At 58.0% G+C, this 9910-nt stretch overlaps 5 protein-coding genes across 5 annotated transcripts; 2 read left to right on the top strand and 3 right to left on the bottom strand.

Moving 5' to 3' along the window:
• Positions 1 to 1724: 1724 nt before the first annotated feature.
• Positions 1725 to 2653, bottom strand: SPRG_12874 (hypothetical protein; the record flags this gene model as incomplete). The annotated part of the gene is made up of 4 exons (XM_012352256.1): positions 1725 to 1817; positions 1850 to 2245; positions 2294 to 2413; positions 2474 to 2653. The coding sequence occupies 4 exons, from the start codon at positions 2651 to 2653 to the stop codon at positions 1725 to 1727; spliced, it is 789 nt and encodes a 262-aa protein (XP_012207646.1).
• Positions 2654 to 3892: 1239 nt separating this feature from the next.
• Positions 3893 to 4715, bottom strand: SPRG_12873 (hypothetical protein; the record flags this gene model as incomplete). The annotated part of the gene is made up of 2 exons (XM_012352255.1): positions 3893 to 3902; positions 3958 to 4715. 2 exons carry the CDS (start codon positions 4713 to 4715, stop codon positions 3893 to 3895), a joined length of 768 nt encoding a protein of 255 aa, XP_012207645.1.
• A 365-nt stretch (positions 4716 to 5080) lies between these two features.
• SPRG_12872 (hypothetical protein) lies at positions 5081 to 6077 on the bottom strand (the record flags this gene model as incomplete). Its single annotated transcript, XM_012352254.1, has 2 exons — positions 5081 to 5566; positions 5943 to 6077. 2 exons carry the CDS (start codon positions 6075 to 6077, stop codon positions 5081 to 5083), a joined length of 621 nt encoding a protein of 206 aa, XP_012207644.1.
• A 741-nt stretch (positions 6078 to 6818) lies between these two features.
• SPRG_12871 (hypothetical protein) lies at positions 6819 to 7964 on the top strand. Its single transcript, XM_012352253.1, has 2 exons — positions 6819 to 7206; positions 7262 to 7964. The coding sequence occupies exons 1-2, from the start codon at positions 6858 to 6860 to the stop codon at positions 7879 to 7881; spliced, it is 969 nt and encodes a 322-aa protein (XP_012207643.1). The 5' UTR covers positions 6819 to 6857; the 3' UTR covers positions 7882 to 7964.
• Positions 7965 to 8487: 523 nt separating this feature from the next.
• Positions 8488 to 9557, top strand: SPRG_12870 (hypothetical protein). Its single transcript, XM_012352252.1, has 2 exons — positions 8488 to 8818; positions 8863 to 9557. The coding sequence occupies exons 1-2, from the start codon at positions 8503 to 8505 to the stop codon at positions 9486 to 9488; spliced, it is 942 nt and encodes a 313-aa protein (XP_012207642.1). The 5' UTR covers positions 8488 to 8502; the 3' UTR covers positions 9489 to 9557.
• The last annotated feature ends 353 nt before the right edge of the window (positions 9558 to 9910 follow it).

Raw genomic sequence — 9910 nt, 5'->3', positions numbered from 1 at the left:
TTGACGAGACCAAGGATGCGGTCATGACTCGTGCTCAAGGAGACCATGGTTCTTTTAGTGGTGTCGAGTTCACGGCCGTGCCAGTCCAGAGGGAGTACACAAACAAAATGCCTTCATACGAAACGAGCGCGGAATCCCCCGGGAGACCTTCGACGGGTGGCAGCAGCGCCAACTCAAACGGCGGTCGCAAGCGCGGGAGAGAGATCTCGACGGGGACGAGCGCGAGGGTCTGGAAGCGTCAGCTGCAGAATCTGGGTCGAGCCAGCGCCGCCAACGAGAAGTGCGAGGTGGGTACCGGTCGATGTGGTCTCTGCCGCGTGCACGGTGGTGTTGAGATGGACGGTCGCCGACGGCGCCCACCAGCCAAAGCCCGTGCGATACCGCGGTGTCGTGGTCCAGAAGCACACGACGCCGGCGACGTCGGCGCTCACAAGGTCCGTGCCCCGGTGTCCAAGATACACGATCGGGCTGTTATGTCCATGGAAAAAGTCCCGGGTGACGGTCGATGCAGCGCGTTGCGGGTGATAGAGCTGAAGGCGAACGATAGCACCGTCTTTGGTACCGACAACCACGCTTCTCGGGGCGCCGACGATCGAGATCGACGGCAAAATGTGGCCCAGGACCACGTCGTCGATGGTGTAGCTTGGTCGCGTCAGGTCGGCCTTCGTCCACGTTGCAACGGTGCGCACGCTCGCAGCGTTGACGGACAGCAAGGCAGTTTGCTTTTTGCTGACGGTCAGAAAATACCCCGGCATCAACCCAATATCCAGGTGCGTGATCGGGTTCGAACCCTGGACCTCGCGCGCAATGGCGTCGGAGGTCATATCGATGACGGTCACGTCGCCTTTGGTACCGATAACGTACAAATGCCGTCCGCGCGTCCATACATGATCAATGGTGTGGCGTGATTTCGCGCTGATGACCACCGGCGTCAGTCGCACATGCTTCCAGTACGCTCGCTGCACCGTCACCTACCATACACCGGTGTACAGACACTAAAAGTGGAAAGATCATTAGTACCATCGTCGGTGCCGGCGGCGCGATGCATCGCTCGGCAATCTCCATCGGCGGCGGGAGCGCTGCGTAGACTTGCAGAGTCGCTGGTTGCGTCGGCAACGCCGTGGTCGGTGGCGGGGGTGGTCTCGGTCGCAGCACCGAAGATATAAGAACGAGACAGCTCTGATCCACTTGGTCTTGACGGCGCCGGCGCGTCTGGAGCTCATCCAATGCACTTGACACCGCGTCGTTTTGGTCTGGCTGGCAGAGCACGTGTTGTAGTGCCGTGAGGAACAGGCTACGGACACCGTGCCGCGCCGCACATGCCTCGGTCCACAGATCCAGTATCATACTATGGACGACATCGTCCTACATGACTGTGGTACACGGATGGACATGATAAAGTATACCACAAGCGCATCGCGCACGTGATGGATCGCATGCTGATATCGCTTTCGGCGCGCAACGCGACGCAGATTCCGCCGGGTGTCTTTCCAGACACGCTGCTGCGCCAAGACGTCGGCTTTGACCAGCGGCACTGGCAGTGTCTCCAGAATCTGGTCGATCAGATCGCAGACCAGGCTTTGCAAGAGCATTGTAGTCGGTGTTCTTGGTAACGGTGACACTGGGCGCATGGGACTCGGCACTGGAAGCGTTGACATGGGTATGCTCTGAGCAATAGAGGCAAGCGTCGCATCGCCTGCATTCCACTTTCAGAAATCATGCCGTCACCACAATGTGGAGGTACCAGACGCGAGCCACTTGGCTGCGTCGTCGAGGACGTCGTCGATTGTGTCGACGTCGGTATCAGGCGCGGGTATCTCGTCGGGCATGTTTTCAAAATCAATTCAACCGGCGGCGCGTGCCCAAACTCAATCTCAACGAGAAAGTCGACGCCTTTGGACGCCAAGTAATGGAGCTCGCGTTGCTTTTGCCGGAGCTTCTCCTCGTGTTCTTCAAGAGCAGCGCGGTCGGCGTTGAGCTGCCGAAGCTGGTCGTGACGTCGGTGCGTCGCTTGCTCGTGCTCGATGCGCAGTCGACCTTCGCACTCGTTGGAAAAGTGGACCGACTGGATGGTCGGTGTTGTCTCCGCCACAATATCCAGCAAGGCGTCGTGCGGGAGCTGGCGCTCGAGCACCGACCCTTTGACGAGCAAGTGTTCAATCTGGTTGACGTCGCGCTGCCGCCGCCGCGATCGCTCGGCATCAATCGCATCCAGCTGTATCATGGATGTTTGCTCAAGGCGCTCCTAGTCAAATGCAGATATACGTGCTGGCGAGGGTGTGGTCGCGTGTACCAGATGTTGTCGTTTCTGCTGCAGTTGCTCCAAGTCCAAGCGCCGGCGCGTCGCTTCTTCGAGCTCGTGGCTTCTTGTGACGTGCCACGCTTCTCGTTGGAGCTCCAGTTGCTGCGCCATCTGCGACTGTACGTGGACCTTCCTTGTGAATAGTTGCGAGCGCAAGGTTTGACGGGCGACCCGGGATGCAGCCACTTGGGCGTCGAGGTCGCCGAGCGTCGCGCGCAGATCGGTCGCCTTTTGTGTGAGTGCCGCCGCCTTTTGACGCTGGTACGCTTCGCGCGTCGCCTCGACGTGGCGTCGGTGGGCATCAAACTCGGCTTCGATCAGGCGGAGGCTCTCGTCCGAGAGCTCTTGCATGCCGTTTCCACTGGCTAGTTCCACGCAACCGTATCCCCGATCCCTCGGGCGCCGGTTAGGGCTATAGGCCGGCCGGCAGGCCTCGATTCTAGCTGTCCATGGCGCGCGAGGAAGCTCCAGGGAAAGCAAAACCACGTGATATAGTCACGGACCAAGGACGGTCGGCGAAGCCTCGGCGCTCACCTTGTATGAGAACCGCGAGTTTGCGGTTGAGATTCTGGATGCGGTCGACACGCTGCCGTCGTCGCACACGCTGTTTTCGGTCGTGCTCTTTGACCGGTCGACGCTTCGCTTTGGGCGCCTCGTGGAGATTTCACTTTCCACCGAGACGCCCGGCATCCACTGGATGGACGCGCTGCTGGCCGAGCTCGAGAGAGTCTTCAACATCCCAAGCGATGCAATCCAGATCGCCAAGCCGCCGCAAACGTCCGACGTCGACGTCAGCGACATTCAGGAGACGCCGTGGATCCGCCGCAACGAAGGCCTCCGCTTCCACCACGTCGCGTCACTTGCTACGTATGGCGACCGGCTCGTCATTGCCGACACGCGCGTGCCACTCAAAGAGCTCTCGAAAGAAGAGTCGATCGCGCTTCAAGAGCTCATCGATCAAGCGATTGATATAAACATGTCGCATATTGGGTCGATCTACTACATACAACGCGGCGTCAGCTAAAGTCGACGGCGCTCTTTATTCGCGACTCGAGCCACAGCGCGCAGGCCTCACCCACGGGCAACGATGTCGCCGAGACTTGAGTGGACTAAGAGTTTGGGCAGAGTGGGGGCGCCGACGAGTTTACCGACCTGCGTCAAGTCGGCACTACGTCCGTATGCGTTCCTTTGGCTGTTATGGTAATCCATCCATTGCTATCGTATGACGAGAAAGTCTCCCATCAATCATCGTGGCTCCTTCATAGAGAATCAATTGTTATGGGCAACCCGAATCTCGAAGGAAGCAGGGACGCGGAATGGTGCAAGTTGTACTAGGTACGTATTTTAAAGGCTCTGGTCGCAGGTCGACCTCATGGGTCGGCCACGGCCACGGCAACAACATACAACCAGAACGATCAAGCCGTTATATTCACCCATAGTAGGCAAATCCGAGCATGCCCAACGAGGGCATTCTCTCTCCCTCGTTGACGAGAGCATTACAACGCCTCGACCGACGAGAGTTCCACGCGGGCGTTGGCCGAGGCGATACGAACGCATGGGTACAGTTGGCCCAACCGTCGACCGGCTTTGTCAAGTGCGACTGTACACCGTTGACGTGGAGGCGGAGCATGCTCTCCGCCTTGTCCCAGACGCACGTCAGCATTGCGTTCTCGGTGGGAAACGCTGGATTGGCAATCCCGCGGCCCTTGGTATCTGTGGTGTTGGTATCCCACGTGAAAAAGAGGGTCCCGGGAGTGCCCGACGGGTAGAACTGGTCGCGCGTGATGTAGCCAATGTCGATCGTCGTGTGAGACGCAGGCAGTTTGACCGTGAACGACAGCACTGCGCGCGTGGCCAAAACGTTCCATTTCCCCGTCAGCGAACCATCGGCAGTCGCGACGGTCATCGTCTCTGAGAGCGTGAGCTGCGGGTGGCAGTACATGCCATCCCACGTCACGGGTGGGAGCGGCAAGAGAAAGTAATCAAAATGATCACAGAGCACTGCGGCGTTGACGCGATCAAGCCCGTCAAAGTCGACGGCACCCGACCGGAGAAAGGCCATGACGCGCTCAAAGTGACGTGGGTCTCGGTCGATAAAGTACGCGCCGTCGTCACCGGGTTGCCACGAGCCCGACGAGAGCATGGCGGCAAAGTAGCTGCCTTCAAACTGCAGCAGCGTCTCGCGTGACGTGGCAAAGATCGAGCCGCCGACGTTGAGCGTGATCTTGGCGTCGGCGGTCGCCGCTTCGTCGGCCATGCGTGCTTCCAAGGCGGCGAGTGCTTCGGTGCGCAGAGCGAGCTCGTCGAGCTGCTTGTCGACAATCGACCCCAAGTGATCTCCGACCGCCTTGGAGATGGCGGCTATCGCGTCCTTGAACGTCTCGAGGCGCGACGCGTACACACCGTCGGTCATGCGCTAGGGCAAGACGAGGGCGATTTGGTTGTGATTTCAGAACGGAATGGATCGCTGGATGTATGGCAAGCGCGACTATTGTCCAGCGGCTCGGCGAACGAGTGGTGATCAGCGTTCTCACTCCTATCGCTTACCGCTCCTGCCACAACACCACGATGTATCGTTTGTATGGCTTCGAACCCATTTTAGTATGGTGGTCTGGGTCTGGTCTCGCTGGCTGCTGAGTGCTAGTGTTGGTCGTTTGAGAGGTAGGACCAACAAGTTCTTAATGCGCCTACCTGGTAGTGTCAGCGCAAGCAAACAGCACGCGAAACGCCAAGTACTGTATATATTAGTCCCAAGGAATTTTGATAGATGTCTCTCTTTCATACATGGACGACGACATCAGACCCGTCGTCTGGTTCGCGGTGGCTGATCTGGTTTTGACTGTGGCGCGCTTTCTTAAGGAGCTGGACCGCGTCGGAGATGGACCGTTGGCTTGTCCGTTGCCGCTTCCGCGTCGACGACCCAGTGGCTTTGGCCTCTGCGTCGCGTTGCTCGATGAAGCAATTGATTTCTGCGTCGATCGCCTCGGAGACTTGTTCGCATGCGGCAAACAGCTGCGCCCGGGTGCAGCGGCCCGAGCGATGGGCCGAGACGACGTCCCGGAACTTGGGGCTGCGTTGCGCCAGGTACAACGCAGCCTTCAATGTGGCCTGGTGGTTGTTGCTGGGATCGCGCGGGAGGTTCACCAAGCCGTTGGCAAGAAACATGAAGAGACCGTCGCTGAACTTGATGCTGGAGAGCGACTCGATGGGCCATTCGCTGCTCGGCGCACCAGCGTCGTCCGACTCGGACGCTTCTCCGAACGCCTCCAACGAAAAACGCGCATCTCCTAGTGCATTTGAATCGCCCGTGAGGAAATGATTGGTGGTAGTACCTGCAGAAGATTCCAATGCCATTGGCCCGGAGGTTTTCCGGGATCGGGGGCTCGATTTCTGGACGATGTACTTATTCGGCATCCTATGCAACAGTCAATCAAATGCCTGGATATCAATTCCCAACGACGAATAGGATCGCTGGATACCAATTTTGACACACCAATCCAATTGACGTTCACAGTGTGAAAGGCTCCATAAGTAGGAGGCGATTGAATATCTTCCATCGCATCCATCGTGCAAATGTACATTCTTAAATGCTAGCTTATAGTAAAGAGCGATGACTGTCCAGGGCAGCTTGGTAATCAACCTCCTGGTGCTTGTTCATGGTTGTTGCCATGCAGTTGTACTCCCTCTCGCCGTTGGCATCCTTGCCGAACTTGGCCACGCGGAACGTGTGGTCCATCTGAAGGAACTCGCCTGTCAGCGACGATTTATGGCCCATAATCAATGGCTCCAAGTACCTCAAAGTCGGGTCGACTGGTGGCGCGCCGATTTTCTCGAGATACCGCGGCAGGGCCAATCGCCAAAGTCCACAAACTCGACAGGTGCGATGACTGGGGTGAAGTGCTGATAGATGCCGCACTATATCGAGACGCGATGATGAAGGTAATGTTGCTCGGCCTCCAAGTACATGCCCGCCATCGCAGCCATGTGAACCTTTTCGAAAGCCGCAAAAGACACACCGTTCATCTCTAACTCACGGATCCATGTCGCCATCGTCGTCTTGACGACCCACCGCTTGAGCTTAGCGTAGGGACAGAAGCTTTGGATGAGGGGGAACGCGAGTCGAGGAACTTGGGGTGCAAGGCCGAGTGTTGTGAACGTGCAGCTGGCCAACATACTCCAGACCTCTATCTTTCAATACACACTAAAACTCGATACATGGGCCAAAGAAGTTGGAGGAGCATGAGCTACCGGCCGACGGTGAAGGCTACTGCTTTGCTACGTCACGCTGCGCGCTACGTACATGCCCAGGGGGGCACTCGTTGTTGCGCTCTTCTCTGCGTGCTATGGCGCGTCGATTTCATGACGCCAACCAACTTCAACAAGGTGCAATTAGCCAAACCGTGCATTGTACCTCTATGCACACGCAACGTTGACTTTGGTTGCGTGCACGTAGCCAATCGCGCAATCCAGCCACATCCTTTGAGAGATTATACTCAATTCCAGAGTTGGATCTGCAACTCGGTGCAATTTTTTCGGTCGAAGCCGGCCAAGCCTCATGCGCGTGGACGACGCGGTGGCGGCGCGCTGGGACCGCATCAAGAAGGAGCTCGCGCCGCAGGCCAAGCTCGAGCTCAAGAGTCCTGGCGTCGTCGATGCCATGCAGCTCCTGCAGGATATGGAGCGCGAGGTCGAGCGCTACCCGCGCATGCCCAAGCCTCTAGGCCATCCCGTGACGCCGGCCATGGAGGCACGCGTCGCCGCGGCTGCGATGGCCGCCGCCGAGATGGTCACGCTCAATGTCGGCGGTACGTGCTTTGCGACGACGCGAAGCAACCTGCTCCGCTTCGAAGGCAGCTACTTTTCGACCATGGTAGAATCGGCGCTGTGGCAGCCCAACGCGCGCGGTACCTTCCATCGTCTTGCACGATCCTGATGTCAATAAGCACGTCCTGCGACTAGGCGAGTACTTTATCGATATGGAGCCCACGTATTTTGACCGGATCGTGGCGTATCTTCGGACCGGAACACTGAGCTTTGACGGACTGGCATCCGCCGACGTGCGCGAGTTTCGCCGGCTCCTCGACTACCTCCAGTTGAGTTTCGTGCCAACCGAGTGGGACCCAGCGTACTGCGGCCACTCGCTGCAGCTCCAGATGCACAATCTGGTCGTGGTGCAGAAAGGCCTGGGCTGGAGCAGTGTCCTGGCGACGGCGCCGTCGCCCTTCTTTTCCGTCCGAGTGCTCGCCCACCACCACGTCGACATTGGTTTTACGACGCGCGCCAAGTTTGAGCCCAACAAAGGCCATGCGCTGCACCCGGGCTTCTTCTTTGGCTGCGAGCGCGGGTACGCGTACTCGGCGCACGAGAAGAAGCCGTTTCCCAAGCAGCGCGGAAAGCTCATTGTCACCGCGTCCTTCAACCAAGCGGCGCGTGAGGTCTCGTTTGAAGTCAATGGCCACATGCTTGTCTCGCCCTTCCGCCTCGTACCGACGGACGCGCCACTCTACCCGATCGTGCGTCTCGGCGAGCGCGATGCATCGGTGGAAATGACCGGTGGGCACTGGTGCGAAGACGTCTAGTACGCGGCGCCTTCGACCAATACTAGTAGACGTTATGTTAACAATCGATTCTGATATAACATAATGTCATTTGTAAGTTGGACGGTGAACCACGGTGAACGATCGTCAAAAGTACAGCAAGAACGATTGACGAAACCTTCGAGAAGTTAAGGACGAGGCGCAAGGTACCGCTTCACTGGCGTCGATTGCGAGACCTGTGACGGGTGATGCTTGCTGCCTTCCAGTGCTTTCCTGTGGCGGAGCTCTGCTTTTTCATCTTGGCGCATGCCATGAATAGGCACATTTAGATACTTTATATGGTTATAGTTGGCGTCTGCCATGATTAGTAACTATGGCCATTTCTCGTGCTGTACGAGTCGCCAAACTATGCGACATAGCGCAACGTACTCTCCAAAGCGTCTTTTATCTGTATGCAAAGTTAGAGCGATTTCGTGTCCAACTTGATTGGGGCGTCGAAGTGGTCGCTCACCGAGGACGTGGCGACGCCAATCGCCTGTGATTGGCCACAACTACAAGAATTCTAGCCAATGAGATATGCCTTGTGTGCCCCGTACAATGTGGCATGAATTTTAAATGTGGCAGTCCTGCCGAAACTAGAGACAGAGTGATGGTCGAAAGGTCATGTTGGAATTGAAGACCATGGACCTGGACGAACGCTGGGCGACGCTCAAGGCCGCGCTGCCGCCCGAGCGCCATGGCGCCTTCGACACATTGATCGCCGACCTCGAGTCGGAGATGCGCGAGGTTCAGGTTCAGGCCGAGGCGCTTCGCGCGACCGAGGCGCGCATGGCGCGGCAGGCGGTGGCCGGCGCCGACGTCGTCTCGCTCAACATTGGTGGCACCAAGTTTGCCACGTCGCGCGCCAACCTCGCGCGCCTCGAAGGCAGCTTCTTCCACGCGATGCTCGCGTCCAAGGTCTGGCAGCCCAACGCCGACGGTACCCTTCGCGACACGTTCTCGACGCCTCACCCACTCGAGTAGGCGAGTACTTTATTGACGTGGACCCTAAACACTTTGGCCGGCTCATGCGCTACATCCGCACCGGCGACTGTAGCCTCACGGGCCTTGACGCGATCGGAAAGCGCGAATTTCGGTGGCTCCTACACTACTTTTCCTTGGACGAGCCATCGGCAAGTGCGTGGGATCCGCAACGCATGAGCAAGCACCTCGATCTGACCAAGGACGCGACCCTCGTGACCAAGCGCGTGCTGCGCGCCGGCGACAGCTACGTCATGGCAGCGACGACAGCTACTCGGTTTGTCGTCAAGGTCTCGCCGCTGCACCCGGTCGATATTGGGTTCTCAACGTCGGCAATGATGACGACAACCGATGTCCGCGCCGGCTATTTCTTTCGCTGTCCGTCTGGGCTGCTGCATAGCTTTGACCCAACACGCCGCGTATCGACCAAGAAGAGCACGTCGCCAGCGGCCATTCTTGAAGGCGACTTGGTGGTGACGGCGATTTGGGACGTCTTTGGCCATCACGTTCGGTTTGAAGTCAACGGCAAGGCCATTGCGCACGTGCTGGGCCAGATCCCAGACACATACGAGCTTATCCCGACTGTCTGGCTCAGTGAGCAAGCCATGCAAGTCGAACTCGTGCCTTAATTGTTGGCTACCCAAAAGCATGCGCATAGCAATCCCTAGCCAAAATACATTCAACAACCTGAGATCGCCTCTGGCTTGGCTGCAACGAGCGTCTCGTGGTTCCCAATCTCGTGGTTCCACCTTGACGTTGTCCAGCGACGTCGTCCATTGAGAGATGGGGCCGCAGCAACCGCAATCGCAGAGTAAATTTTGTAGTACATTAAACAATTACGTGGACGTCTGGATCACGTGGGCTTGACAATTTGACGAACGATAGACGCTATTGCGCTTATGCGCCGCACCACTTGGCGCTCGCGAACGTGTTGCACTCGGACGCGGTCGTAAAGTCACCGGAGCAGACGCCGTTCTTGAGACACCCGGTGCAAAGCTTGCTCGAGGGACATCCCGCGCCGCTGGCACACGCACACGCGGCACCGAGCGGA

This window comes from Saprolegnia parasitica (genome assembly GCF_000151545.1).
Source record: "Saprolegnia parasitica CBS 223.65 unplaced genomic scaffold supercont2.95, whole genome shotgun sequence".
Classification (NCBI taxonomy): domain Eukaryota; phylum Oomycota; class Saprolegniomycetes; order Saprolegniales; family Saprolegniaceae; genus Saprolegnia; species Saprolegnia parasitica.
This window is presented reverse-complemented; position numbering and strand designations above follow the sequence as displayed.

Coding starts and splice junctions, on each gene's coding strand:
- SPRG_12871 (XM_012352253.1), top strand. CDS start 6,858: ATGCGCGTGGACGACGCGGTGGCGGCGCGCTGGGACCGCATCAAGAAG. Junction 7,207..7,261: donor GTGGCAGCCCAACGCGCGCG/GTACCTTCCATC, acceptor TCCTGCGACTAG/GCGAGTACTTTATCGATATG.
- SPRG_12870 (XM_012352252.1), top strand. CDS start 8,503: ATGTTGGAATTGAAGACCATGGACCTGGACGAACGCTGGGCGACGCTC. Junction 8,819..8,862: donor CTGGCAGCCCAACGCCGACG/GTACCCTTCGCG, acceptor CCACTCGAGTAG/GCGAGTACTTTATTGACGTG.